A 23,739-nucleotide genomic window follows, 5' to 3' on the forward strand; every position below is an offset into this window, starting at 1 on the left:
GAGAACTACCTGTTTTGTTTTGTTAGCAGTTTTCCCTGTTGGGTTGTTTTGACAGTATGTGCTTATTAGATTTCTGGTTTGGTTGCCTTTCAGTTTATAGATCTCCTATGGTTGGAAAATGACCCCAATGCATCACTCAGGCAAAATAAATGCATTCATGGATTCTTGGGATCAATTGAGAAAGATGGTTGTAATGTCTTCATTGGTTGGGTGAAAAGTAATCAGATAAAACAAGTAAGTCTTTCCTTTGAAATTGGTTATATGTTATCGTAGAAATAAAAAGAAAAAATAACAAATAAAGTCTCGGTAGTGTATAGTTTGTCTTGCCTAGGAAAATTTTCTTATTGAAGTTATTAGGTAAAAAAAAATTAAAAACTATAATCTTTGAATTTTATTTTATTTTATCAACAAATATTTTAAACATTGAATAGTCTATAACTTCTATAACTATATATAAAGGGGATTCTCCCCTTAACTGTTTTTCTTTTTTCATAAATTACTTCTCCATTTTACCCTCATTTCAATATATATTTTATTATTTTATTTTTGATATTTCAGTCATTTTGTCATTTTTCTGAGCAGTTACTAAATATACTACAATTTTTATGAAAGACAGAGGAATTACAAAAACTCTAGGTTGTAGTTTGCTTCAAATGGGAAATAGAGTTTACACTTTTGTTGTTCGAGACAAAAATAACATGGAGAGTGATAAAATCTATGACTTTTTTGGACGAGTTAAATGAGAAAATGAAATTGGCTGGATATAAGCCCGACATTGATTATGTTCTGCAAGATGTTGACCGTGGATATCCCCCAGATTCGTTTTCCTTGGCAATAGAAAGCAAGAGAAGCCTTAAAACAAACACAGCCTTAGTTAATTTGGTGGCATTGTCACTTGCAAGCATGGAAAAGTGATTTGAGAGAAATTCCATTCAAGTTGGACCCGCGTCTTTGAATCCTCTTATCACATGCAACATGCAGTAGCATTTTGGAAATTGGGAATTGAAAATTGACTCGTAATTTGCATTGTTCAACTGCCTTTAAAATTTGGTGTTGATTGCAAATTGCATGTAATGAAGTACACGATTTTGATTAATAAAAGCTTTGAATACTCTTGTGGGGACAACCGTGATTTGATGATTGGTTAAATTGGTGGAGCTACAGTACACAAAAGCAAAAACAAAGGTGCAGAGAAATTTAACAAATAATGCAATTTAATTTTTATGCTTTGAGAACTCGAATACATCAATCTTTGTCAATCTTTAGGTGTTTTTTTTAGTTTTACTTTCCTTAATCTTTGTGTGTTTTGTTTTTTAGTTTTACTTTCCTCACTATTGTAAAAATGCTTTTACACAAAAGTTTTTAAAGTCCTCAAACAGTGGTTTTAGAATCATAGTTTATGAGCATGTCGTCTATAAAATTTTGAATTATAGACTACAACTAAACAACCATGGTCTATAACACAACTATAGACAGAGTTATTAACAGAATCGTTGTTTATATTGTAAGTGAAATAAAAACGAAGAAGACTCAGAGGAGGGTATAGGGAGCAGTTATGGACAAAATCATAGCCAATACCCTTTTTCGAATCTTCTATGTTTACCTACATGGAGTCATCATAGACTACAATTATATCTAAAATCATAGTCAATGATCCACTGTAGATAATGATCCTGTCCATAACCACTGTCTATACCTTCAAGATCAAAAGCTGAAATCCTCTATTTCAACAACACACTAACTTCTAGAAACTCTATCAAGAACTACAAACACAAACACTTTTACAAAAAGGAAAAGTTTAAAAAGGAAAATACCTTGATTGTAGATACAAGAGTTCGAACCAAGACCCTCACAACTGCAGCATTTGAAAACTGCTAGATTTTTCTTTTGCTAGTTCCAACTTGCAAAACTCTTCCCAACTTCATAATCTTCATGTAGAGTGGATGATATTTTCATAGTGCCTCTAAACCAAAATCTTGTATTCAATCAATTCCATTTCATCTACAAGCATCATACTCATGCTCTGATCTATATATATACATCCACGGAACTAGAATAAGGGGAATAGGTCATTAGATTTTTCCCTTTAAAGTTTGGCAATTCATAGTAGCATTTAACATTGAATTATACATATTCAACATGTAACATATCCAAAACAGATCTTTGTAGAAAGGGGGAAACGTTGCAAAAGTAATTATTTATTTCATCTACAACTTAATTCAGTTTTCAAGTCATTAATGTTGAAGATGGTTGCTGCCCCTTCAAGATTGTGTTTGATGTTGACTTATGTGTAGTGTTTGATGAAGACTTATATGTACATTTCATTTGTATTTTGCTTTGCTTTAAGTATGTCTTAGGTAGTGCTTAGAGGTTGTCTAAGAGTGGGCTTTTTGCTGAGTAACTCACCTCATAACCACTGGCCATGTGATAAGAACAAGCATAAGTTTTCTTAAACTGTTTTTCACATGTTTTACACAAAAACACATTTACTGCATAAAAATAAATATGTTATTTTCTAAATAAACAGATTCATTTTTTTCACTGATGCCTTGGCTAAGTCTTGTAAAAATTAGTTTTTGTGCATCAGGTATTTTGACTAAGTCTTCTTCTTTTCAAAACGACTGAGTTTTAAATTGTTAAACTTTCTCTGTTTTCGTTTTGAAAAATAAATTTGTTCATCTGTAAATGAATAGATTCTTTTTGTCTCTGGTGCCATGTCAAGCTTAAACGTTTTTCAGTTTTATCTCAGCACCAGAATGGTTGACTAAGTCTCCTCACTTAACAAATTCTCTAACTGCTTTTGAAAATAAATCTGTTCATTTTATTTTCAATCTGTTCATTTTATAACAGCTTTAACTGTTTTTCAAAAATCTGTTATAAGTTGGCTTTCTATAAAATGCAAACTTGTTTCTGAGATTAATAACAGTTCATACATTTGCAAAAACAAGTTTTGACAGCAGAGAGTTAAGTGTTTACAAAGGATTAGCATTTGTTCTTCAAAGATTTCAAAAATCACAAAGTGCTTGTTCTTGGTTTGGTTCCAAAAGCTTGGTGTGAGGTGCAGCTACTGTTCTAGCAATCTTGCCTACTGTTTTAAGGCAGATCTGTGTATCCTCAATCAGGTGTAGTCGTTTCACATCTCATTTCTTGTAATAGTTTGGTTGAACACTCTTCTTGATAGGTGTTCTTGAAGAGTGGGTGTGTGTGTATGCTGAAATAGGTTTTTTCAGCAAGAGTACCTAAGTTCTTGTAGGTTTCAAGAACCGTGGGAATTGTACTTGGTTGTACTGTGTGTTAGTGATTTCCACCTGTTGTTGGTGAAGACTGGATGTAGCTCAGTTGAGTGAACCAGTATAATTGCTTGTGTTCATTCTCTCTCACTCTCTGCAATTTCGTTTCTGCATAATTGATAAAACAGCAAAGAAATAAATCTGTTCAATTGAAAATAAATCTGTTCTTTTTGGGCACTGTGCATACTGTTCTTGATTTCTGAAAAAGTTGTTTAAATCTCATAAGAACATATATAATCTGCTAAAAGCCATTGGAACAGATTGACTGTGATAGGTTGCACAAGAAACTGTCAATGCTATTAATTGAACCTTAAACAATTGCTTAAAGTTGAAGCTTGCTATTCTGTGATTCATTGTTCTTAATTTCTGGAAAATTGTTTGACATCAAGAAGAACACTCATAGTCTGTTAAAAGCCACTGGAACAGGTTGTTTGCAAAGGTCACTCAATTAACTAGCATGCTATCAATTGAACCTTAATCACTTACTTGAAACTGAAGTTGGCTGTTTTGGTGTTTCACTGTTTTTCAATCTGATATCTGTGTGTGTACATCTGGAAAAATTATCTGCATAGTCTTGTGATTAACCTTGCTGTATTAAAAGCGTTTCAAACAAAAAACAGTGCTGAAATAAATCTGTTCATTTTCACATAAATCGATTTATTTTCTGTAAAACTGGGTTAAACATTGTTTCTGCGAGAAAGTTTTAAAAGGTCAATTCACCCCCCCTCTTGAACTTTGGCACTGTTAAACCCAACAAGTAATCCATTTCATCACTTTCCTGAAATCAACATTAGTATTTACGCCTATTCAATCAACCTCATGAAAAGCATTGCATGTCTTATCAAGTCGTTCTGCTTCACCATTACCAATTAAATCATCGTAACTACTTCTGACTAATGTGTGTCTCCGCTTCAAATCTTTCCTTCGATGTGAGAAAACATACTTAGATAAGCACTCATTCTGTTTTCCTTAAGAGCATGAGAAAACATACTTAGTTACACATTTGATTGCTTCTTGAATCTTCTTACTTTTAACAACATAATATGTAGAAACCATACCTTTTTTCTTTTCAAAGGCAGCAACGAAATTAGAGCGGGGTATGTAGGTGAGCCCCTCAGTTTAAACCCACATCCGTAATAATCCACATTAAAAAAACCTTTATTTGTCTTTTCTTTGTAGAACCTATAGTTCTCATAGGCTTCCAAGCGAATCTCATCAAGCTTTGTGAGCTTAAGCTTCATTTACTCTCCCGCTTGGTTAAAGGCTAAGTTACAAGTTCTAACTACCCAATACGCTCAATCTCCATATGTAAGTGGTACGCTTTGTAAGCAAACAATATAAAGGGAGATATCCCAAGAGGTGCTTTATAGATGGTCTTATAAGCCCAAAGAGCATCATTAAGGCGGTGACTCAAATTCTTCCAATTGGATCACACCATCTTCTCCATAATTCGCTTGATCTCTCTATTAGAGAGCTCTACTCATCCATTAGTCCGAGGGTGAGTGTAGAAACTTGATGCACCACCCTATACTTCAAAAATGCCTCCATGGAGTGATTACAAAAGTGAGTCCCTTAATAACTAATGATTGTTTGATCACGGGCAAAAAAATATGAGACTTAACAAAATTCACTACTCGAGCATCATTTTTGTAGCTATAACCTCTAAATATATTTATATATAAGATAGAGAGCCAAATGAGCTCTATACACATAATAATCAAGATGCAATGCAAGTCTCACATTGTTCTTTAATTTTTTAAGTGTTTATAAGTTCCAATGTTCCTTCACTTGTTGTTTGGCCATGTACTGCAGGTGTGTAGTGGCCGTGTTGCACTCTCCATGCCTCTCCAATTAAGGTTTTTTTTTAGAATGTATGGCCCAATCAAGTCTATTAAGATCGCATTAAGGTATTATCTGATTTGAAGCTCGAAATTTCATTATGATTTTATCCTTAAAAGTCGTCTTAAAGGATTAAAAGAATCTATATTTAAATTATCCACGACCTTTGACTTCTAGGCGACGTGAGACTATTAGGCGTATCAGAATAACCCTCTCAATCGAAGACTAAAGGAGAACAATAGTTTGTCTTTGGAACCACTTTTCTATTCTCAAAAGCGACACCAAATTTGTTGACATAACATAATTAAGATTAATTATTGTCTCTGATATATTGTCTATTTAAAAAGTGTCTCAAATGATTAAGATAAATATATATATTTAAATTGTCTTTTGATCTTAACTTTTAAATAATGTTAAACTATTAAACTCTCCGACCAACAATAAAATAATTTAGTTTATTAAAATATTTCAAAAAATTTGAACTAACTATTTTAAAGCAGTTGATACAAGGATGAAAATTAACTAAACTAATTTTCATAATTTTATAAACTTATCATAAATTTTAAATTTCATTCAAAAAAAACTAAATAAAAACTTATGCTTATTTTTTTTCTTTATTTCCAGTATTAATTACTTTAAAGTTTTATAAATTAAAATGAAAAGAAAAAAATCTCTCTCAATAATTCCCTAAATCGACACTCTTAACATTTCAAGACCTTCATTTCAAATTTACATTTCTCTCGGAATCACATAACCCTATGTCCTTAAGCCTTGACTTCTCCCTTTGAAACTCTTGTGTGCTTCCCATCTCCATTTCGTTTGCGTCTATCTCATCTTCACGCATAACGCATGCCACCATCATCGGGGCGGGAAAACATGGACTAAAAGAACGTTACGTCAGAGAAGAAGAACCCTTTATGTCGGTGAGGGAGAGGCCAACGAAGGAGAGCAAAGGACAACAGTTTCACAATTTTTAAGACATACTTTACAAATTAACTGGTTATATAATTACTCATTTTCTGGATTGGTTAAAGTATAGTGTTTGTGTTTTAAAGATTGTGTTTTGGGGTTTCTTGTAGAAGTATGGAACATGGAAAGTTGTCATAAAAATAAAACACAATCATATTCACATAAACATAATTTAAAAAATAAGATTTATTTATAGAGGGGCAATACCAGCTGGCCCGCTGCACACAGGCCCACCCCACGTTTGACCCACAAACCCCGCACAAGGAATGCGAGTTCATTTTACTGGCCCATCCCACATAAAAGGTAGCTTGCGGGTTTGCGGGTCAACCCACATAAGGAAATTATTTTTTAAAAAAAATTAAAATTTCGTTAATTATAAAAATAACCTATTTCTCTGGTTGAAAATTTAAAATTTTATCCATGTTTCAATTCATTCAATTAAGATAAAAATATGAATTCAAATATGAGGGTTCTTAGAAGGCTTGATTAAAAATAATTAAAGTTTTGTTTTGCATCTATTTTTCCTATATATGTATGTAAATGTATAAAAAAATCTTATTAAAATTTTGCTACAAAATATTTTAATGAAGATGACTAATTTTTTAAAGAGTATATTATTGAAATCTCTTCTTTATATTATTTTTTTTATTAAAAAAATTTAAATATAAGATTTTCCTTATAACTAGATCCACTGTCACTCTTAATATTAATTCCTTTAGATGATAAAAATAAAACATTCTATTTTTTAGTACATTAAATTTAATTTTTTTAAATAAAATACAATAAAAGTCACACTGTCATGATAAGTGAGTGGGGTATGATTTTTTTTTATTCAGAAAAAATAAAATAATTATTTTTTTATTTATGCAAATCAGCGGACCAACTCACCCCAGTCCGTGCGGGATGTAAGTTATGCGTGATGGGTCAGCGAGATAGACTAGTGCGTCCGTTTTGCGCTTTTTGGTGGCAGGTTGCGAACTACCCGCATGGCCCGCTCGCATTGTCATCCCTATTTATTTATTTGTCAATTTTACTTGTTTGTAATTAAAACATCATTTTTTAAACTGTATTGAAACTTATTCCAGAACAAAATCCAAATTGCGTTAAAAATAAAATTTGAAATTTAAATAATTATAAAAACTGTTAGGTGAAAAATTATGAATATAATTTTCTAAAATATAATTATTAAATTAATTTGTATTGAATTTAAATAATATTATTAATTGTAAGAACATCCAAGAGTTAGTAACCATACCCTAACACCTACTAACCACACCACCTGCAGCTACTACCACATCCCAACAACAACTAAACATACCACCAAAGAGACAAAGAGAACAACAACTACAACACATAGTCGATTATCAAAGCGGAATAATCGATTATCTTTAATTTTTTATACACTAACACCTGAATATTTTAAGGAGACCCTAATTAATTAGAGCATTCTCACTTCATAATTTATATTAATTTATTTTAAAAATGACTATCCTCGTAGTTTTTTTTTCTGCAGAAATTTGTTTTAACAAGAAGAAATTACCTTTTCAAAATAAAAAAAAAGGAGCTTAATAATTGAAGAATGTTAGAAACCATTTAAATTTATCCGATCCGTGAGGGCTGAATCCGAATACAAAAAATTGGCTGCATTTGCTCTGATGAAGTGTGTAGTTGTAGTATTTGCTCTGTTTTGCTACCTATGTTCAGTATTCACACTCATAAAACACTCAATCCTCCTCCTTGTGGAAGCAGCCACCTTCAAAAAGAGGTGGCTCCGTCTGTGCCCACTAACCTCCCATCTCACTTGGGTCACAGACTCGTCAATGCAGCTTTGAATGTCGGTGATTTCAGGCGTGCCCAACAACTGTTTGATAATATTCCTCAACCAGACCCGACCACTTGTTATACATTAATTTCTGCTCTCACTACTTGTGGACTTCCACATGAGGCCATATATGCTTCGCTTTGGGCACGTGGGATCAAACCCCAGAACTCGGTGTTTCTTGCTGTTGCCAAGGCCTCTGGTGCCTCTCGTGATGTCTTGAGATTCAAGGAGGTTAATGACAATGCCATTCGATGTGGGATGATTTCTGATGTTTTCTTGGGCAATGCATTGATTCATGCCTATGGGAAGTGTAAATGCACTGAAGGTGGAAGGTGGGTTTTTGATGATTTGGCTGTGAAAGATGTGGTTTCTTGGACCTGCATGTATTCATGCTATATCAATTGTGGATTGCCTAGACAAGGCCTAGCTGTTTTTCACGAAATGGGACGGCATAAAAAGCAGAAAAAAATCTTTCTACAACTTAATTCAGTTTTCAAGTCATTAATCCATTTCATCACTTTCCTGAAATCAACATTAGTATTTACCCCTATTCAATCAACTTCATAAAAAGCATTGCACGTCTTATCAAGTCGGTCTGCTTCACCATTACCAATTAAATCATTGTAACTACTTCTGACTAATGTGTGTCTCCGCTTCAAATCTTTCCTTCGACGTGAGAAAACATACTTAGATGGCACTCATTCTGTTTTCCTTATGAGCATGAGCAAAGAAAGGATATGTCTACATAAAATACCTTAAACTCAAACAAATGACATTCACATTATACTTCAAAATCTTCATTAAAATGCACATTGAAAAGTTAGACATTTGATTGCTTCTTGAATCTTCTTACTCTCAACAACAGAATATGTAGAAACCATACCTTCTTTCTTTTCAAAGGCAGGAATGCAATTAGAGCGGGGTATGTAGGTGAGCCCCTCAGTTTAAACCCGCATCCGCAATAATCCACATTAAAAAACCTTCTTTTTGTCTTTTCTTTGTATAGAACCTACAGTTCTCATAGGCCTCCAAGCGAATCTCATCAAGCTTTGTGAGCTTAAGCTTCATTTACTCTCCCGCTTGGTTAAAGGCTAAGTTACAAGTGCTAACTACCCAATACACCTTATGCTCAATCTCCATACGTAAGTGGTACGCCTTGTAAGAAAACAATATAAAGGGAGATATCGCAAGAGGTGCTTTATAGATGGTCTTATAAGACCAAAGAGCATCATCAAGGCGGTGACTCAAATTCTTCCAATTGGATCACACCATCTTCTTCATAATTCGCTTGATCTCTCTATTAGAAAGCTCTACTCGTCCATTAGTCCGAGGGTGAGTGTAGAAACTTGATGCACCACCTTATACTTCAATAATGTCTCCATAGAGTGATTACAAAAGTGAGTCCCTTAATAACTAATGATTGCTCGATCAAGACACGGGCAAAAAAATATGAGACTTAACAAAATTCACTAGTCGAACATCATTTTTGTAGCTATAACCTCTAAATATATTTATATATAAGAGATAGAGTCAAATGAGCTTTATACACATAATGATCTAGATGTAATGTAAGTCCCACATTGTTCTTTAATTTTTTAAGTGTTTATAAGATCCAATGTTCCTCCACTTGTTGTTTGGCCATGTATTGCAGGCGTGCAGTGGTCGTGTTGCACTCTCCATACCTCACCAATTCAGGTTTTTTGTTAGAATGTATGGCCCAATCAAGTCTATTAAGATCGCATTGAGGTATTATCTGATTTGAAGCTCGAAATTTCATCATGATTTTATCCTTAAAAGTCATCTTAGAGGATTAAAAGATGAATGTATATTTAAATTATCCTTGACCTTTGACTTCTAGGCGACGTGAGACTATTAGGCGTACCATAATAACCCTCTTAATCGAAGACTAAAGGAGAACAATAGTTTGTCTTTGGAACCACTTTTCTATTCTCAAAAGCGACATCAAATTTGTTGACATAACATAATTAAGATTAATCAATGTCTCCGATATATTGTCTATTTAAAAAGTGTCTCAAATGATTAAGAAAAATATGTATATTTAAATTGTCTTTTGATCTTAACTTTTAAATAATGTTAAACTATAAACTTACCGACCAACAATAAAATAATTTACTTTATTAAAATATTTCAAAAAATTTGAACTAACTATTTTAAAGCAGTTCATACAAGAATAAAAATTAACTAAACTAATTATTCATAATTTTATAAACTTCATAAATTTTAAATTTCATTCGAAAAACTAATTAAAAAATTCTGCTTATTATTATTTTTTCTTTATTTCCAATATTAATTACTTTAAAGTTTTATAAATTAAAATGAAAAGAAAAAAATCCCTCCTAACTAATTTCCTAAATCGACACCCTTAACATTTCAAGATCCTCATTTCAAATTTATATTTCTCTTGGAATCACATAACCTTTTGTCCTTAAGCCTTGGCTTCCCCCTTTGAAACTCTTGTGGGCTTCTCATCTCCATTTCGTTTGCGTTCGTCTCATCTTCACGCATCACACACGCCACCATCATCGGGGCAGACAAACAAGGACTACAATAACGTTGCGTCAGAGAAGAAGAACCCTTTATGTCGGTGAGGGAGAGGCAAACGAAGGAGAGCAGAGGAAAACGGTTTCACAATTTGTAAGACATACTTTACAAATTAATTGGTTATATAATTACTCATTTTCTGGATTGGTTAAAGTATAGTGTTTGTGTTTTAAAGATTGTGTTTTGGGGTTTCTTGTAGAAGTGTGGAACATGGAAAGTTGTCATAAAAATAAAACACAAAATCATATTCACATAAACATAATTTAAAAAATATGATTTATTTGTAGAGGGGCAATGCGAGCTGGCCCGTTGCACATAGGCCCGCCCCACGTTTGACCCACAAACCCTGCACAAGGAATGCGAGTTCATTTTACTGGTCCGCCCCACTAAGAGGTAGCCTCCGGGTTTGCGGGCAAACCCACATAAGGAAAGTATTTTTTAAAACAAATTAAAATTTCATTAATTATAAAAATAACCTATTTTTCCGGTTGAAAATTTAAAATTTTATCCATGTTTCAATTCATTCAATTAAGATAAAAATATGAATTCAAGTATGAGGATTCTTAGAAGGCTTGATTAAAAATAATTAAAGTTTTGTTTTGCATCTATTTTTCCTATATATGTATGCAAATGTATCAAAAAATCTTATCAAAATTTTGCTACAAAATATTTTAATGAAGATGACTAATTTTTTAAAGAGTATCTTATTGAAATCTCTTCTTTATATTATTTTTTTATTAAAAAAATTTAAGTATAAGACTTTACTTATAACTAGATCCACTCTAACTCATAACATTAATTCCTTTAAATGATTAAAATAAAATATTCTATTTTTTAGTACATTAAATTTAATTTTTTTTAAATAATATACAATAAAGGTCACACTGCCATGATAAGTAAGTGGGCTATGATTTTTTTTTCTTGCAGAAAAAATAAAATAATTATTTTTTATTTATGTGGATTAGCGGACCAACCCACCCCGGTCCATGCAGGATGTAGGTTATGCACGATGGGTCAGCAGGCTAGACTAGTGAGTCCGTCCTGTGGTTTTTGGTGGCGGCCCGCCCCGCATTGTCATACCTATTTATTTATTTGTGAATTTACTTGTTTGTAATTAAAACATCATTTTCGAAACTGTATTGGAGCTTACTCTGGAAAAAAATCCAGATTATGTCAATTTTTAAGAAAATAGAAATTTATCAGAAAATAATTATGTTTGCGTTAAAAATAAAATTTGAACTTTTAATAATTCTAAAAAATGTTAGGTGAAAAATTATCAATATAATTTTCTAAAATGTAATTATTAAATTAATTTGTATTGATTTTAAATAATATTATTAATGGTAAGAACACCCAACAATTAGTAACCATGCCCTAGCAGTTACTAACCACACCACCTGCAGCTACTAACCACATTCCAACAACAACTAAACACACCACCAAAGAGGCACAGAGAACAACAACTAGAACACATAGTCGATTGTCAAAGTGGGTAGTTGTAATTCAAGCATAATCGATCATCTTTACTTTTATACACATAATTGATTAAGTCAGTAGTCTAATTCAAGCATAATCGATTATCCATATTTTTTTATACACATAATTGATTATGTGAGTAGTGTAATTCAAGCATAATCGATTATCCTCACTTTTTCATACACATAATCGATTATGTAAGTAATCGTAATTCAAACGTAATCGATTATCCCTATTTTTTTATACACATAACCAATTATGTGTGTAGTTGTTCTTCAATCATAATCGATTATGCATTAAACTTTAGCATGTGAGATGTTTCATGCATAATGGAAAATAAGGGGAAATGGAAAATGTTCAAAATCCTATGTGACTTTCCTTTCAATCTTTGTATCTCAAGGGGAGAGAAATCATTGTTCACGCGGATTGACTCTCATCCCTTTTCATGTACAACCCTTAATCCAAATCGTGGATATCCCCCAGATTCGTCTTCCTCGGCAATAGAAAGCAGTAGAAGCCTTAAAACAAACACAACCTTAGTTAATTTGGTGGAGTTGTCACTTGTGTGTATGGAAAAGTGATTTGAGAGAAATTCCATTCAAGTTGGACTCGCGTCTTTGAATCCTCTTATCACATGCAGTAGCATTTTGGATATTGGAAATTGGAATGACTCGTAATTTGCATTGTTCAACTGGCTTTAAAATTTGGTGTTGATTGCAAATCGCATGTAGTGGAGTAAACGGTTTTGATTAATAAAAGCTTTGAATACTCTTGTGGGGCAATCGTGAATTGATGATTGGTGAAACTGGTGGAGCTACAGTACGCAAAAGAAAAAATGAAGGTGCAGAGAAATTTAGCAAATAATGCAATTTAATTTTTATGCTTTGAGAACTCGAATACATCCATCTTTGTCAATCTTTAGGTGTTTTTTTTAGTTTTACTTTCCTTAATCTTTAGGTCCTCTTTTTTAGTTTTAATTTCCTTACTACTGTAAAAATGCTTTTACACAACGGTTTTTAAAGTCCTCAAACAGTGGTTTTAAAATCATAGTTTATGAGCATGTTGTCTATAAAATTTTGAATTATAGACTACAACTAAACAACCATGGTCTATAACATAACTATAGGCAGAGTTATTAACATAATCACTAACAATATTGTAAGTGAAATAAAAACGGAGAAGACCCAAAGGAGGGTATAGGTAACAGTTATGGACAAAATCGTCGTCAATACCCTTTTTTGAGTCTTCTATGTTTACCTACATGAAGTCATTATAAACTATGATTATATCTAAAATCGTAGTCTATGATCCACTATAGACAGTGATTATGTCGATAACCACAGCCTATACCTTCAAGATCACAAGCTGAAACTCTTTATTTTAGCAACACACTAACTTCTAGAAACTCTATCAGAAAGTACAAACACAAACACTTTTACAAAAAGGAAACGTTTAGGAAGGAAAACACCTTGATTCCAGATACAAGAGTTTAAACCAGGACCCTCACAACTGCAGCACTTAATAGAAGCTTCAATTTAGAGCCAAAGGCACCAGCACAAAAGCACTTGAAGTTTTTAAGAAAAACTTTAAAAAACTAAAAACTCACTTCAAAATATCAATGAAAGCACTTGAAAAGTGTATGCAACTATAGGGTCATCAATGTAAACCAATTTCTTATTTCTTTATGGACTTGGTTCTCGACTCGATTGCTACAAAATAAAGAATATTTTCATTAAATTAATATAATACATAAATATAAATTAATAATTATAAATTTATTTCTTATCGGGAGTTCAAGAATAAGTCGAAAGAGGTGTATGGGCCTGGCTATGAATGTCTGAAATGCTTCAACAACAGTAGTGACCTAATTAGTAGGCAGAGGAACATGATCATCATCAACTCGTACTTTCACTACTGTGACCTTCACCACATCAGAGGGCGAGCCACATTATGTAAGGTAGTGGCCCCTTCAAAGGCTTTCCCTAAGACCACTACCGGAGGAGTGAATGAATCCTCTACAAGTAACTCACATTGGGTTATCTCGCCAATGTCTTTCCCTGATCCTGTAGGAGTTGCACAACTCCCCTATGTGTTCTTGAGAGTTGGAGCCGCAAGCGGTTGGACATGAGCCATTTGTTGTGATAGATTTAAGGTCTGGAGCTTCTCCTGAAACTCTTGCCTTAACTACTGAGTCAATCGCTCAGTAACTTGTTGAGTTACCCTCTAAGTAACCTTGTTAGTCACGTCCTCTGTCACCTGTTTAGTGATCTGGTGTCGTATTTGACTTATCACGTTTTGGCTAGGCTCAAAGGAGGATGAATGTCATGGTGCAGTTCTGGAAAATTGAAAAATGCCAACCCATGTTTTTTGAAGCATGCACACGGTCAGAGTGTTCAGGTTGTTCAATAGCTGAAATAAGTATATCTTCATGACTATGGGGAACAAAATTACCTTGGGAGCTTTGCTCAACCAAGGATTCCTGCAAGGCCCCAAAATTATATAAGTTTTTCATATAACTAATACCGTAAAATATGACAACAAGAAAATAACTTACAATTTTTTCTAAGACTATTCGTGATTTCACAAAACTATATGCAGTTAATCTTTTGACACGGGCTTGCTTCCATTTTCGGTGGCGGGTAGGTGGTGATAGAGGTTAAATGACCCCTGTATCATCCTCATAAGTAATTCTCGGTTGTGATTTCTCCTTCTCCTTTATCATAGCTTCTTCAAGCTTACGATAAACCCTCGAGACAGTAGGTGCGGGGTCACAGTCTGGATTGCTATGTTCTGAGCATTTTTCCAAACTCCTTGTGACAAATCGAACAAACTGAATTAGATAATAATAAATAATTTCAACTATGAGCAATATATAAAATGAATAACTAATAGTACTTATCGTCCATTGGTCAACTTCACGACTTTCAATAAATATACATCTAATCAAGATTGACATACTTTGGACAATGATTTTTACCTTTATAAGGTCCAAAAACATATTTCAATGACAAAATTTAATGGCAACCAAAGATAAAACCTTTGATCTGAAGGACTCCACATTAGGGATATCAAAATGTGTCTACAAGAAAATACCATGAAGTTTTATTTCATGAACTAATATAAAAAATAAATATATGATAACAATAATAATGTATACATTACCAATATATCCTCTTAGATCATGGTTTGGTCGACCTCAGGCACATGATCCCACAAAGGTACTAAGATGGGGATCTTCTCACATAACAAGACTCTAAGATTATTGTTCAACATATCGACATTAAGACCAAATTCCATACTAGTAATCAAGTTTATAGTGAGTGGTGTCCTGTCACCACTATCACATTTTAATATGTAACATAAGAAATGTTTTCAATTTGAGTACTTTTTATTTAAGAAAATTCAGTTTTCATGTATATTATTTTTTTAAAGTGAAATCAATTGGTTGTTTTGATTTTTAACAGGTTGATTTTACTTAATTGCACCTTGTTATTAAAAATTGTTTATGATAAATCTCTATAAAAGGGTATGCTTTATTTCAGAAAAAAGTTTCTCATACAACTTACATTTTCATATCTGTGAGAGCCTTTGTGTGAAAACTTTTTTGAAAGAAATAATCTTTAAAAGATCTTTGAGTTTTCTTGAAGCTAAATCTTCATCATCTAGATAAAGTTCAAAGATATTTTATTGCAACTGTGAATTGGAGAAGTCTTGTTGTATTTCTTGATTCACGGTCAAAGTTTATTCGTTCCCTTACATACTATTTTGTATTTCTATAATTGTTGGGGCCAAGATAGGATTTCTTGGTGTGTATCACTGCTGTGACATGGTGTTGTTCTTATAGTGTTCAAGAACTATTTTTGTATTTCTTGTAAAGGAATTATGTTGTTTTAATGAAATTCACCTTGATGTGAGGTGAGACTGGAGTAGCTCTGTTGTGAGTGAACCAATATAAAATGTTGGTTTTTTTTATGTTTTCTTTATCATTGTTTTATATTTTTTCTGCATAATATTTTGTACTGGTATAATCAATTGGTTGTTTGTAAAAATCAATATGTGGTTTTTTGTTCTCTCTAGACTAGTTTGATTCTCTGTAATAACTAAAAAATTTGTGATAAGCAATATTGACGGTTACATTGAATATTAATGTATTCTGTATCAATTTGTATTTGTTACTCATTAAACAAGATAAATTGAAACAAAGGTTTTCTTAAAAACATTGTTTGATATATCTGAATTTTGCACTTATAAAGTAATCTGTAAAAATCTCTTTTATGTAATTCTTAATCAGAAAAAAAAAATCAGTTAATTCCAAAAATAATCAGTTGAAATTAATTCAGAAATTTGTTTCTTTGAAATAGATTTAAATCTTTTTAAACCAAATTTTTGGTTTACAAGATTGTGTTTTAAGATCTATGTATTAAAGATTTTAATCAATTTTTTTAATAAAACAAATTCATTTTTTTTATCTGTGTACTTCAACTATAAAATCAATATGTTGTTTTGAAAAACAATTTGTTAAAGTTCTGTTTGAATTGTTGTAAACAATTATTTGCAAAAATCTTTTTATGTATAATTCACCTCCCTCCCCCGCTTTCAATACATTCAACCCTCCTTTTTAGAGCTATATGCACCTTCAATTGGTATTAGAAATAACCACAGGGGTTAGTTCTTAACAGGACTTGAGGTAATCCTGGTGATCTAAATGTTGTTTGAGACAAGAACCATCAACCTGCAACCCTTTTTCAAAGGAGAGAAGAATAAACTATGGAAAGTGTAAATGATTGATTTCTTGAAATACATGAATGAAGATATGTCGATTATTATTAAAGAAGGTATTTCTTCTCTACTTATCTCCTATGGAGAATTTTGGAATGAACATGAAAAGAACAAATATGAAGTCAATACCAAAGCTAGGCATATTCTTATGTATGCATTGTCTAAAGAAAAACTATCCAATGTTATTGCCTTAAGTGTCAAAGAAATGTGAGAGACTATTTCTCTATCTCATAGAGAATCAAAAGGAGATTCAAACTCGTCTCACTCCAAGACTGATCACATTTGCTTCATGGAAGACACCACAGATAACCTAACATCAAAAGAATCTGATGAGGCGATACATGATAATACTATCACAAATTCCTTTGACAACTTCGTCTTTGATAACTCTAATGAAGAGGTAAATTTCCTTGACTTATGCTTTGATGGCCTCCTTCTTCTTGCATTGTGTTGTTTCTTGACTTTTGATGGAGATTGGGGTGGAGGAAGGTTGCAGAAATTTAGATGAATTCAATGGTAAGTTGGGTTTGATCAATCTTAAAAAAGAAAACAATATATACATGCTTAAGTTGGCTTAAAGTTTTAGTTATGGTAATTTGAATTGGTCTCGGGTTACGAGAGCATATTTTCTAAATAAATATAATCAAAGAGTTGCTATTTATAAATCTTCGTCTATTCGACTTGACATTAATGATTATCATGATTAAGTTCTTCAAAATTTTAAATGAATCACTGGTAATTTCTAGAATGATGCTTGACTTTTTGATATTTCTATGCCTTAGCATATTAGCATTCCAAAAACCCTTAGATGTTAGTGTAGGTCTAAGGTTTATGATGTTTGGAATGGCATTGGTTGGTACATACCAAATTCTTTAAGGAATATTGAGGATATATTAACAACATCAATTTCATAGTTATTATTGATTAGGTTGAGGAACCTGTTTGGATGATGAATGATTCTATTTTACTCAATATAAAGTTTGCTTCTACCATTATTCATACCAATTGAATTTCTCATTATTGAGGGAAAATTATTTGGTTTAATATCATCTCATAAGCTAAATCGTTATTTTTTTTTTTTGAAGTTGTTGCATAATTATTTACTATTTAATGAAAATTTTCATATGGCATTAGTTTATCTTCCAAATCCAGTTTAATCAATCATCATGAGGCAAGTTTGATTCATCTCTTCTATGAATGCATTTTTTGCTATGAATGTTTGGGCTGGTTAAATCATGTTTTTCCTAATTTGTCTTGGTCTTCTATTAATGATATTTTGTCTTTTCTATCTGAAAGAACTAGCCATATCACTTATGCGTTAGTTTTCTTGCTACCACCTTCGTTCTTTTAATCATTTGGAAAAGCTAGAAATCAAATGAGATTTTAAAAATCTATCCTTTTTCAGTCGACGCTTCATTTGGTCTAGTGAAATATTCAGATGGCAAGTGAAAAATCTTTTAAATCTATGCATAATGATATAATTGACCTTTGCATTTTGAAGTTTTTCAATGTTTAGACTAAAAATTTTGATATGAGAGTTTGAAAGGTAGATTGGTCTATGTCTAGAGTTAGCTGGTAAAGGTTGTGTTGATGGTGTTGCAAAAGGTTTTCTCGGTCATGTTATGAGTGATGGTACCTTTAGAGGTAGTAGAGGATAGTTGGTTAGAGGATTTATGTCCTATCTAGGCATGAAGCCCTCTATTGATGTTGAGTTTATGGTTGTCATCGTTGTAATAAAGATCTTTATAGTTAAAAACTATAGATGAGTCTGGCTTGAATGTGACTCCTCTTTAGTTTGACATGTTTTCCAAAATTTTGGTATTGTTCCGGGAAGGTTGAAAGCTCATTGCTAAAAAACTTTTAACACTTCTTAAGCTATGAGTTTTAAAGTCTCCCATATATCTTTCGATTGAGTAAATATGTTGATGGTTTTGCTAACATTGGTCTTATTAATATACTGGATTATCTTTGGTTTGATTCTTTTGTTGGTTATTAATTCAGATTTTATTAGTAATAAATTATGGTTATTAATTCATATTTTATTACCCTTAAATTATTTATCGTTAGTATTGCATTAATGGTCAGTTTACCGACTGTTAGTATTCATATTTTATAGCTTCTGGTATTTGTAATTTTATTATATATATTATTGAAGTAAATAAAAGTGAATGAATCAGTTCAGCAGTTTTGCAATTTCATGCAATTACGTTCAATCAGTTTCTACAACTTTTTACCTTCTGTTATTTCCTTCAATTAGTTTCTACAATAGGCATCAAAGCTAGTTTGTTATCATGAACTCTACCCAATTATCAAACCCTATACTTGATGGAAAAAATTACAATCGGTGGTGTGTGCAGATGAAAGTTTTGTTTGATTATCATGAGTTATGGATGTCGTTAAGAGTGGAGTGTCTGCATTAGCTGATAATGCAACTTAGGCGCAACGAGTAGCGCATCATGACCAAAAGAAGAAGGACAAGAAGGCTTTGTATCTCATCCATCAAGGGATGAATGACAAGACATTTGAACAGATAGAAGGAGCAACAACTGCAAGTGAGCCTTCAAACCCTAAGAGTGCGTCTTCAAATCCTAAGACGCCAATATGAACTGTTGCAGATGGAAACCACAAAGATTGTTGATGTCTATATAAATAAAGTTCTTGCCTTGACAAATCAGATGAAGACCAATGGTGAAACACATTCGGAGCAAGCAAAGGTGGAAAAGATTTTGAGGTCTTTAACTCCCATATTTGTGTTGAATCAAGTGTGTTCAAGCTTTGAAGAATCCAAACCCTTTGAAGTTTGATGGAAGGCTGGATGTGTTTGTTGTTGCTGAGGTGTTTTAGAATAGGATATGGGGTTGATTATCTGTGTAAATCCGCTCTTGATTGAATCCAAATCTTAAGCATTCTTAAACCTTTTAATTGAAAGTGTTTTTCAAACTAAGTGAAAAACAACCTGTTGTTTTGTCGAAACAACCGATTGTTTTATACTTAGGTGTTTTTAGAAAGGTTGAAAATTGTTTTTGATGGTTGACTTGCTGTCAAACCAAAACAACCGATTGATTCGAGTATTCAGCCGATTGTTTGTTTTGGGACCATAACAGAAAACTGTTTTGTGCTTTGACTAAGCTTTAAATTATTTTATAACTGAATACACTCCAGTTTTAAATGCTTTGACCAGTCTTTGAAAGCAATAAATAGTTTGTTCAGATTATGTAACAAACAAGAACTGAGATTTAACCAAAGAAAAACATATTTGAGTTTTTCACAAATTTTGCTTTTGAAGAGTTGAAGTTTGCTTTGAGATTGCTTTGATCAAGAGAGTGTGGAATAGAATTTTCATCTTGTATTGATTTCAGATCTTTCTATAACAAGTGTAATCCTTTTGTACTTTGAGAAAACTTTGTGTGTGAAGCTAAGAAGTGTTGTGTGCTCTTGAGGTTGTTAAGATCAACATTCTTAGTAGTGTTTGTGTTGAGCTAAAGGAAGTGTGTGTCTTGAGGGATCAAGGTCACTTCTTTGGTGGTGTTGTAAGTAATCTAGGGTTGATTGCTTAGTGGATTTCCTAGTGGTTTCTGGAAAGACTGGATGTAGCTCTTGGTTTAAGAGTGAACCAGTATAAACCTTTGTGTACAATCTCTCTATCTCTTGAACTCTTTAATTTCAATTTATATTTGTGAACTGGTATAAACAACTGATTGTTTCTGCGAAACAACTGATTGTTTTTCTGGTGCTGTGCTAAATTACTTTGTGTTTTTGGCAAACTGAATTCTGAATCAAGTTTTCTTAAAGGAATTTCATTCTAGACTAAAAAGTTTGCGAAAACCCTCTTTAAACCATTCACCCCCCCTCTAGTTTAAAGCCATACATTTTAACAATTGGCATCAAGAGCTTGGTTCTTGAAATTTATTCAAGTGTGATCCTAAAACTGTTTTTATATGGCTGATAGATTACCTTTTGGGGAAGGTGCTTCAATCAACAGACCACCTCTGTTTTGTGGTTTGAACTACCAATTTTGGAAAGTCAGAATGAAAATCATTGTGGAATCACTTGACAAAGGTATTTGGGATGCAATTGAAAATGGCTCCTTTGTTCCAAAATTTGAAAAAGATGGATCTTCCATTGAAAAACCTTGGTCTCAATGGACTGATTCTGAAAGCAAGAAGGCCAAATTTGATTGCATTGCTAAAAACATAATAACTTCTGCCTTGAATTCAAATGAATTTTTCAGGGTCTCTCAATGCAAATCAACAAAGGAAATGTGGGACACCTTGGAGGTAACTCCTGAAGGTATCAATGAGGTGAAAAGAGCCAGAAAGCATACCCTAATCCAAGAGTATGAAATGTTCAGAATGTTCAAGGGTGAGACCATTGCTGAAGTTCAGAAGAGGTTCACTCACATCATCAATCACCTCATGAGCCTTGAGAAAACCTTTGAAAAATAAGAGCTAAACATCAAGATCCTCAAATGTCTTGATAGGTCGTGGCAACCTGAGGTAATTGTTATATCTAAATCAAAAGATCTAACATCATTGAGTATGGCTTCTTTGTTTGGCAAGCTTAGGGAACATGAGTTGGAGATGAGTAGACTCAGTGTTCAAGAAAGTGAAGACAAGCATGTAAGGAGTATTGCCTTAAAAGCTATCAAGCACAAAAGAAAGCAAGAATCCAGTGATGAAGAGAACCTTAGTTTGCTATCTAGAAAGTTTAGCAAATTCTTGAAAAGGAACCGCAACAAAGACACCAACAAAGAAAGGTATGGAACAAAAAATCCAATGATTTTAATTCCAATAACTATACTAGTTTTGGTTGTGGTGAGCAAGGGCACATAAAGGCAGATTACCCAAATAAAGAAGGCAATGAGAAGAAGTCAAGCTACAAAGAAAATAAGGGAAATTCAAAAAGGGCCTACATAGCTTGGGATGAGAATGAAGTCTCCTCATCAAGCTCATCATCAAGTGAAGAAGAAAAGGCAAACATATGCTTGATTGCAGAAGGAGATGATGAGTCATGCAGCTCAAGTGATGTAAGTTCATGTGCTTCTCTAATTATAGTGAATTGCTTGAAGCTTTTCAAGAAACACATGAAGAAGTTAATAGATTGGTTCTTTCAAACAACCGATTGAAAGAGCTTAACAGCTGGCTTGAAAAGAGAGTTAAGGCACTTGAAGAAGAGCTGGAAATATCAAAAAGTTTTGAAAATCTAGAAACTCATTGCAAAAACTCTTCTTGCAAGTTGGACACTTTCATTTGTGAAAATTGTGAAAATCTTGAAAAGAAAGTGCACTATCTTGTTAGTACTGTGGATAAGCTTTCAAAAGGAAAATCCAACTTTGAGAATGTCTTGGCATCTCAAAACTGTGTTTTTGGAAGAGCTGGATTACGTTTTAATCCACAAAACAAGCAAGATAAGTTTTCAAAGATTTTTTCAAAACAGCTAGTAAAACAACCGATTGTTAAGTCGAAACAACCGGTTGTTACATGCTTTTATTGCATGAAGAAAGTCCATTCTGTTAGATTCTGCAAAATAAGGAAATTTTCTATTCCCAGAGGCTTTATGAAATGGATTCCCAAAGGTTGAGGTTTCAAATGATAAAAATAAACCAAATAGACCCACATTTGTAAGGGGACCAAACCTTGTTGCTTGAATTCATGTCCATGCAGGGAATCTAGAAGAATATGAGGAACTGAGTCATCTGATCAGGTTCTTGGAAGGAAAATATTAACATTGAAGCTGAATCAATGTTATGTATCAGTCAAAGGTTCTCAATAGTCAAAAGAGGCTTCTTGATCAAAGGCATATGATTCATTGAAGGAACATCATAAAGGATAAGACCTTCCATATCTCTATCTTTAAGTTTTTTTAAATTCATATTCATACTTAATATCTCTGGTTAAATGCTCAATTTCATCTACTTTTAATCCTATATGCTCATTCTTGATAATTCAAAATTTATTTTGCTGCTGCAGAAAAACAATCGATTGTTTCCTCAAAACAACCTATTGTTTCCTCTCTGACAGCACTGTGAAAGAGTGGATTTAATTCTTTTTTGAATTCTATCTGTTGCAGATCTCAATTATGAAAGAATCCTTAGTCAATAAAGCAGTGTTGAAAGCTGATCACGTTCTAGAGGAAGTTACAACATGTCATAAAGGAATATATTCCAAAATCTTGGAAATTTAAGAGACTTTATGACTAGTCAAAGATCACATGTGATGACCATGTGATTTTCTGCTTTTTCTGACGTTTTCTGTGCAGGTCTTGGTCAAGTATTTTCTCTCTGAAGACTGAAACCCGTTCACATCATTGAATGCAGTTTGGTTCTGTGTTTCTTTAAATTTTGTTGCAGTTGTTCTCCCTCACAAGAACAATCAATTGAGCCATCTCTTGCAACATCTCTTGCTCTCCTTGTGTGAGTCTTCTTTGCCCCTTTTTCTGTTGTCATGGAATCAACTCCTCCTACATCAAAGAGGGTAAAAACCAGAGCTGTGAGGTCTGGAGGGAGATTAGAGGGCTGGTTTTCTGGAGACAATGAGCTCATTGAAAGGTATAGGTTTGAAACTAGCACAAAGGTGATCAACAACCCCAAAGTTGTTTCCTTTGATTGGCTAAAGAGCCAAAAGCTAGACAATGTGAGGAAATTGCTCAAGGACCAATCACTAAGAAGGTTCTTGGAGATGAAGGGAAACATATACCCTGATTTGATTCGGGTATTCTACACCAATCTCAAGTTTGAGGAAAACAACCTTGTTTCTCATGTGAAGGGAGTTGACATGGAGATCACTCATGATGTGTGGACTGCTGTTGCTGGTCTGAAATATGTTGGTCTAAGAATCAACAAGGAAAATCTTGGAGTAGTGGAGGATTTTAACAAAGTCCAATACTACAAGAGTTGCTTGAAGAATCAAAATGCCCAAGTGAGAACTTGTTCGGTTGGAGGCTTAAAGCTAGATGAAAGGGTGTTTGCTCTTATTGTAACTTGGATTCTTACTCCAAGGGGGA

At 33.0% G+C, this 23,739-nt stretch overlaps 1 protein-coding gene across 1 annotated transcript; it reads left to right on the top strand.

Moving 5' to 3' along the window:
• Positions 1-717: 717 nt before the first annotated feature.
• Positions 718-23,153, top strand: LOC150027454 (putative pentatricopeptide repeat-containing protein At3g49142). Its single transcript, XM_090302854.1, has 4 exons — positions 718-911; positions 7,803-8,286; positions 22,996-23,006; positions 23,087-23,153. Exons 1-4 carry the CDS (start codon positions 718-720, stop codon positions 23,151-23,153), a joined length of 756 nt encoding a protein of 251 aa, XP_090158980.1.
• Positions 23,154-23,739: the final 586 nt, after the last annotated feature.

This window comes from Phaseolus vulgaris, chromosome 5 (assembly GCF_051622355.1).
Source record: "Phaseolus vulgaris cultivar YP4 chromosome 5, ASM5162235v1, whole genome shotgun sequence".
Lineage (NCBI taxonomy): Eukaryota > Viridiplantae > Streptophyta > Magnoliopsida > Fabales > Fabaceae > Phaseolus > Phaseolus vulgaris.